Below are 7303 nucleotides of genomic sequence, written 5' to 3' on the forward strand. Positions count from 1 at the left end.
TCTTATTTGTTTTTGTTGATCAACATACGCTAAGCAAAAAAAAAAAATAATAATAATAATAATAATAATAAAAATAATAAAGAGCATAAACAACTTAGAGAGCTGCACAGCTACCAAAGCAATTTCTTGATTCTTTATATGGTAGTTAAGTCTCTAGAGTAAGAAAATTAATTAAAGTTTCTCGTGTTTGTGTGCATGTATTGATAAAATATAAACAAATCGTAGCGGAAGGTAACATGTTATAACAATGACTATAAGACTCAATTAAATGAATTTAAAGCACGTGTCAGGTGAAAATTTTATGAGCGATTGAGCGATGATGGCCGATTAAAAAGCAAAAAAATAAAAGCAGAAAAACAAAAAAATCGTTTTTCCTTCTTTTTTCTTCGTTTACTTCGTTCAATAATAACAACTGCTAACTTACTTACTGATCATTTCATAACCATATTAAAGACTTAAGCTGCAAACTTGCCAAGACATTGTCATTGAATGCGTACAAGCATACAATGGGCACACGTGTACCGCCACCTTGTCCGACGCCCCTAATATGTGATGGTCAAGTGATGGCCGGTCTAACACAACTCATTGATGATTTGCAGAGATTGTCTGAAGATCAGGATAGTGCTGATGTTGTCTTCATATGCGGCCGCGAAGAGGAACGCATTTATGGCCATCGCATTATGTTAATGGCACGGTAAGCTTAAAAAAGGCAAAATAAATGAGAATCAATAACAAATAAAATAAACTTCCACAAGGTGAATATCTCTTCAATAGCAACAATTATCCGTTCAATATATATATATATCATCCAGACAGTCGCGCAGACAAACATATCATTAAATTGATTGCTGGCATTGCTGGCAATCAATATATCTCGTAACTCGTATTCTTAATTGTCATTCTGTTGCAAGTGGCATAAATGAATCTCTTTTCCAAGCTTCTTTCTTTTATGAATTTCCGTACATTTTTACACTTATGGCAATTGTCTCACGAAACGATCAGACAACAAACATCGCAATGCCATTGCAATTCTGTGATGGTATGTGAATCAATTATTAAATGTTGTAAAAATCCTGCTGCATGCAATTTTGTTGCATCCTTGCACATATGAATGAATCGAATACAAATCTTGATTAAAACAAGTAAGAACATTATAATCGGATGACACCGACTATTACATACCCAACATCAGTTCGTCTACTACGTTTATTCGCTCGTTTTGATAATAATGCTTCCAAAACCACAAACACACATTATCCTCACGTAAAACGCTAACTGGACTGAAAGATATGCACATTGGAAGGTTACATTTTCTGCCCATGTAAGGCTTTGCGTTTCGTGATAGCACGTACACATGTTGGGGTACGAAGTAAATAAAACTATATGGTCGCCATTCACTACCGGACTGACGTCAGACGGACAGCCAGGTTTAGACCAATTCAGATTATGATTGTGAATCGATCGCTACAGTAAACGGTGGGTCTATCTTAAGCCCTTCTACGTGTTTCATACGTCCGCACTAACTGCACCCTGCACCACAAGCGGTGTAGGGTATAAAAAAAAACGGCTTTGACGAAATTTCAAAATTATTGACGAAAAGAGAAGTAAAAGGAGATTTTTTTTGTATTTCAAGGACTGGAAAAATAATCAACCATTACTCAGTTTAGAGACCACATATACTCACTCAATTGCAAAGGTAATGCACAGATCAGCAAACAAAAACGAATTTTTTTTTCTTTTTTTATTTTCTTGCAATATTCCGTTATATTCGTTTTTCTATAAAAAGATTTTTGCGCATATTCAAAAGCATCCTTCTGAGATTTGCAGACAGATAGGCGTGAAAGAATGTGTGCGGGGGGATTCATGGAATTTTTCCGTTGAAGACGTAGACTTGTCATAGAGTGCATCATCTTGATGGAACCAAAGGTATCAAGCGATTCCCGCAATACGGAGATCATAAGCTTGTTAGCTGACTGCTGTGTTTGCAATCATTTGGCACAGATTTCATCAAATTCTCTCCCGTGACCGGACAGTCGATCCGATTCAATAATGTAATGATGCATCAATGCTTTGTCCGCTATCAGATACCGCATAAAAGTGTCTCCTATTTAATGGTTTTAAATAGCTGCAAATAGCATCGACAATCAGTAGTACGTACGCTGACGTCTTAGTTCCACTGTAAGTGAAACTCATATTTCCTTTTTTATGCATAAATTACTACAAGCTTCGCCCGTAGAACATGCGATCAAATATTTGTACATTTGTCTGCTGTAGTTAATGAGTGATGAACAAAAAATCAATTTTGTGCTGCTTTTGAAAATCAAAGGTGTTCGCACTTTTCGTAGTACTGTAGGCGTGTCCATCAACCGATTTGGCCCATTTTGAATACCAAATTGCGTGCAAGAATTTCCAATGTTTCTGCCTAATTTTTGCCGCCACGAGAATGCCAACGACAAACACTTATCGGACGGACAGACATGGCTTAATGAATTCAGAATTTCACATTCATCAAGAATATATAGGGGGATTTATAGGGTCTCTGTATCGAATCTCTCCCCCAAAGGCAGACAGGCTTAAAACGATTCAGAATAGTAGATCTATCTCCAAAATAGGTCAAATACTATGCTATATTATGGAGAGGGTGTAGGGTGTAAATAGTGTGAATTTATCATAGAGCGTTCTAACACGAATGGTACAATCTCTTTCTTCATTCTTTTTCAGCTTAAGCATTGGTAAACAGGGAGAATTGCACTCCAGGAACTATTAGGGTTTGGATGACGGACGTCACATGGACCCGGTCCAGAATTTTTGATACAATTCACATACTGGTATTTCAAAGCATCGAGCCCGAATTTTAAATGGGTTTTAAATGCAACTCGTAAATATACAATTGAAAGGCAAAAAATCGAACAAGTTTGCTGAACAATATTTTCAAGGTCTGAGGTTAGAAGATTGATTGTAGATCAGTAGTTTCCAGGTTAGTGAACGCCTGCATAAGGACTTTTCAGTTGAAAATTTCTTCAGATTAGTCATGGATATCTCAGGATATAGTAAAAGAAGGCAGGACGAAATTCATAGATTTCAAAGGCATACAACTTTGCTTGCCCGTCGAGTAAGTAATACATTTATCTCTTCATCATTTTTCCAGTTACATGTCATCAATACATTTTATTAGGTTAGGTAGTGATTTATATAGTCTTTCTTCAGATTAAGCCCAGATTGAGTTAACGATTAGTTACAGGAGTTTGTGTACATTAAGCAACAATCACAATTTATGTTTGGCTTGGGTGAACGGCACAGTACGCGAAGATTAATACGCGCTCAGCATAGTACATTTGCAAAATAATAAAGAACTCCCACAATAACCACTCCTTTATTCATAAAAAAAAAAAAAAACTTACTTAGATTGACACAATCTGCAGCAAAAGCATTCTTAAAATATCTTTCTTCTTATACTCACCAGGTGTAAGAGTTTTAAAACAGCCAAACGTGGCGAATTATGCCGTATACCCGGTTGCACTGTGTCACCGGCTGCACCAGGCACGCCGACACCAGTGCGTCTCCCTCACGTACATCCCGAAGTATTTCGCCAATTCATTTTATATGTGTATACAGCCAAGGTAAGCTTGAAGGTCGCCTTAAACTCACTTTTCACATAAATCATTCCTTTCTTAGATTTTGTTACAAGATTCGCGAGTTTTTGAAATGATGACCTTAGCCCAGGATATGGGCTGTTGCGAGTTGCGTGCCGCATGCGAGGATCATGTCATTGCGACACTCTCAGTAGACAACGCTTGTACTTTTCTTACAGCCGTCATGGAAATAAAAGAAAAGGGAGGTAATAATTTAAAATTTACTCGATTTTTTTTTTTTTTTTTTTTTTTTTTTTGTTAAAGCTTTAATTCGTTTATCGTTACATTATTGGCCAAATATATCTTAAACGGAAAAGTATTTATAGATATAAGAGCTTTTCATCAAAAGAAAGCTTTATTTGGCCTCAATGCGATAATTTCAATTCGACAATTTCAAACTTTTATCTACATTGCTTTATGTCTTCGATGAAAAATTTCGAATCGAATTATTCAATAATATATTGCATCAGGAATTATAATACACTTGTTTGTAATGAACTTATTACCGGGTGGTTAATTACTTATACGAGACAACTCATCTATTGAATCGCGCTCTTGCTTAGCATTCTTAACACAGGGCAGCACAAATAAAAACTTAAGCGATGTTTAGCATTGTTTCATACCTTTAGTGGATACAGTGAATAAGTAAATATAAATTTATTGATGTTGCCAATAACTTTAGTATATACATAAACCAACTGCTTACAATAGCTACTTTGCATATTAAAAAAGAGTGGAACAAAAAAAAAAATTGATTTACAAATGAAAATAATAATGAATAAAGCTGCTGTCAATCCAAAGACTGCAACGTTGTGGAATGAACCAATCATAAAATCCAGACGGCAAAAAACACTTAAACAAAAATTAAAGGATATAAATATAGTGTTATTCTACTTTTTCGTATTTTTCAAAGATAAGTCAATAGACACTTGAATAACAGTGAATAAGTCTCCGGTCATAATAGAAAAGATTCCGTGGACTAGAATGAAATGGAGATATGTAAATATAAACTAGTGAGAAAAATAATTACAAGAGAGTTGCCTTTGTTGCTATTTGCTTATGTTGCATTTTTTAAACATACCTGTGTTTCATGTTGTCGTTAATTCACGTGCATGGCAAAAGGAAGATGCAGAGATATAGTTGAAGAAGACGCTGATGGTAAAAGTTTTTTTTTACAGGATTTATACACACATATAAAAGCTAATAAGTTTTTGCGAAAGTCTTTAAGTAAATTTTATACAAATTATAAACGCGGCCCAAAAATGTCTTTCAAAGGCAACACAAAAGTACAAAAGGTGATGGTACAACCCATTAACCTGATCTTTCGTTATTTGCAAAATCGTTCCCGCGTTCAAGTGTGGCTATATGAAAATATCAATTTACGTATCGAAGGACACATTGTGGGTTTTGATGAATACATGAATCTGGTGCTCGACGATGCCGAAGAGGTCTGGGTGAAGACAAGAACCCGCAAAAATCTGGGACGTATAATGCTGAAAGGCGATAATATCACGCTAATACAAAATGTAAGCCCCTCGAAAGATTGAGGTTAGGCTAACCAAGTAAAAGAAAATAGCAGCAACAACAAATGTAACGATGCCGGAGATTGGAAACATATAAACAATAGCTGTTAGTACTGATATGAAAAGTGAATAGAATTTAAGTTTCTTATAAAATTATTCTTCATTTCGTAAACGTAAGCAAGAGTCCATTGATTATTGAAGGAACATATACAATAGGATTTCTTCCTTTTTGGTTTTCTGTATCTTTAATTTTTATATCTGAAGTATTTCCATGCATTGTATGAATGTAAGTACATATATGTAATTCAATCATTTATACTTAACTTAATAAAAAGATTCTTATGACTTGAAGAAAAATTGAAGTGCAATTAATGCTGGAAGACTGACTAATTTGGTATGGAAGAACGTGTCTTTTATTAGTAGTTGGAATCCTCCATTGTTTTAAGAAATTCATTTTCAAAGTCCAAAAAAAAAAAAAGAGAATTTTAAAGTGAGGTAAGATGCTGAGTTGATTTGCTGAATTTTTTCTGATGTTATTCATCTGAAAACGTCGAAGCTACCAGAGGTGCAGAGATTAAATTTTATGTTTTCATATGCATGCACTTAACAATGGACTTGGGATCTTTAAATGTGTGTGTGCCTCAAAGGTAGAAAAATACGTCATTGTGTATACACATTTGTGTTTATTTATTAAAATTTATTTTTTAAGGTAGACAGAGTCTGGATGAACTTTCAATCTTTGATCATACACTTCGCCTTTATAGAACGACAGCATTTTTATTTATCACTCACAACTTTTATAAAACTAGTTTTGTAAACTCAACAATCTTTTGGTCAAGAGTTCAATACTTATCCGGCAAGAATTCTTCTTCCATTGCAAGTTTTATTTCTTATAAGCGAGAAGATGGCCCCAGGATAAGAAAAGCGCAGCTTTAGTATAATTGAATCGTTTAATATGTAATTGGCTTTGTCCTCATGCTATTATGGACAAAGGTTGCTTTTACATACACCTATATGGTCATCATAGAATTAGTTCGAGTTGCGTCCTATTGCTAAGCGGATTCGAATTTTTTCTATAGTGTGAAATTTTTCATGTAAAAGCTTTTATATTATATTGTAACAATAATCGATTTTCCTTCGCTTTGTTCACCCTTTTCAAGCCGCTGATGAGAGGAATCGAGTCTTTCTTTTCTTCGGATTTAAAAGGGAATTTTGTTTTAATTTGAAGCAAAGCCTTGTAAATCGCTGCATTTGTATTGATAGAGGAATTTTCTTTTTCCGATGACGTAATCGGTTTTTAAAATTCTTCTATTGCGGCCAAGTGTCAAAATGTATTGGAATTGATGAAATTGTTTAAAAATTTAACACTTAAAGTGAGATTAAAACTTTAATATAAGAAAGTATTTAATGTGTGCCGCGAGAGGTACTCCCTCTCTTCTAAGAGAAGAGTAAATTTTTTGTGGAAATTGCGATTACAAGTTTTAATTTGTTTTGCTTACTAATAAGTACAAGCTTAAATACTATACTAGATGCTAGGCCGCGAGAAGATTTACTATGCTGTTCAGTCGCCATAAGACGAATTCGCTTTGAGAAAGGAGGCTTAGAGAGATAGGTTTAAAAGTGAGAAATAACTGAATGGAAGGTTAATTGAAAATCTTACTAATATTCTGCAAGTTGTGGAGGGTTATATCGGCTGAAGCTCTTAAACGTAAGAGAGAAGCTCGAAACGACACGAAATTTCCATCAGCACAAAAGCAATGCACTTCCAATGGCTTCACTATTGTGATATAATGGAGCATACTTTTACTCTCAAGCCAATTCACCTATCAACGTATAACTAATAAATATATTCTTAGCCCAAACAATTAAAAATTCAGAAAAAGTTTCGATAGTAACTTTAATCGTTTTTTTTTTTTTTTTACATTGATTTTAACATCGGTGTCTTTCTTTATCCTTCTGGACAATGTAAGGGATCGATTAAGGCAATAAAAAAAAATTGAGATCTTGACGATCTCTCTCGTACGGTCATACTCCTTAAGTGATATTGATCTCAAAAGAATGTACGGCGCTTGTTCAATTAATTGGAATGAAACCAAAACTTAATAGGATTTTAGGAATTCCATGACCACCATCAACGTCTAAATATTA

At 34.5% G+C, this 7303-nt stretch overlaps 2 protein-coding genes across 2 annotated transcripts; both read left to right on the top strand.

Annotated features, from left to right (window-relative positions):
• The first annotated feature begins 97 nt into the window (after nucleotides 1–97).
• LOC119644380 (TD and POZ domain-containing protein 1-like) lies at nucleotides 98–4190 on the top strand. Its single transcript, XM_038043925.1, has 4 exons — nucleotides 98–158; nucleotides 226–694; nucleotides 3464–3620; nucleotides 3676–4190. Exons 2-4 carry the CDS (start codon nucleotides 507–509, stop codon nucleotides 3892–3894), a joined length of 564 nt encoding a protein of 187 aa, XP_037899853.1. The 5' UTR covers nucleotides 98–158; nucleotides 226–506; the 3' UTR covers nucleotides 3895–4190.
• Nucleotides 4191–4781: 591 nt separating this feature from the next.
• LOC119644379 (probable small nuclear ribonucleoprotein E) lies at nucleotides 4782–5477 on the top strand. Its single transcript, XM_038043924.1, has one exon. It carries the CDS (start codon nucleotides 4895–4897, stop codon nucleotides 5177–5179), a length of 285 nt encoding a protein of 94 aa, XP_037899852.1. The 5' UTR covers nucleotides 4782–4894; the 3' UTR covers nucleotides 5180–5477.
• Nucleotides 5478–7303: the final 1826 nt, after the last annotated feature.

The sequence above is a fragment of the Glossina fuscipes genome, unplaced genomic scaffold, assembly GCF_014805625.2.
Source record: "Glossina fuscipes isolate IAEA_lab_2018 unplaced genomic scaffold, Yale_Gfus_2 114595, whole genome shotgun sequence".
Classification (NCBI taxonomy): domain Eukaryota; kingdom Metazoa; phylum Arthropoda; class Insecta; order Diptera; family Glossinidae; genus Glossina; species Glossina fuscipes.

What these genes read in the sequence shown, in the direction of transcription:
- LOC119644380 (XM_038043925.1), top strand. Translation starts at nt 507, where the DNA reads ATGGGCACACGTGTACCGCCACCTTGTCCGACGCCCCTAATATGTGAT. An exon ending in CGCATTATGTTAATGGCACG is followed by an intron (nt 695 to 3,463) that starts GTAAGCTTAAAA and finishes TATACTCACCAG; the next exon opens with GTGTAAGAGTTTTAAAACAG. An exon ending in TATATGTGTATACAGCCAAG is followed by an intron (nt 3,621 to 3,675) that starts GTAAGCTTGAAG and finishes TTCCTTTCTTAG; the next exon opens with ATTTTGTTACAAGATTCGCG.
- LOC119644379 (XM_038043924.1), top strand. Translation starts at nt 4,895, where the DNA reads ATGTCTTTCAAAGGCAACACAAAAGTACAAAAGGTGATGGTACAACCC.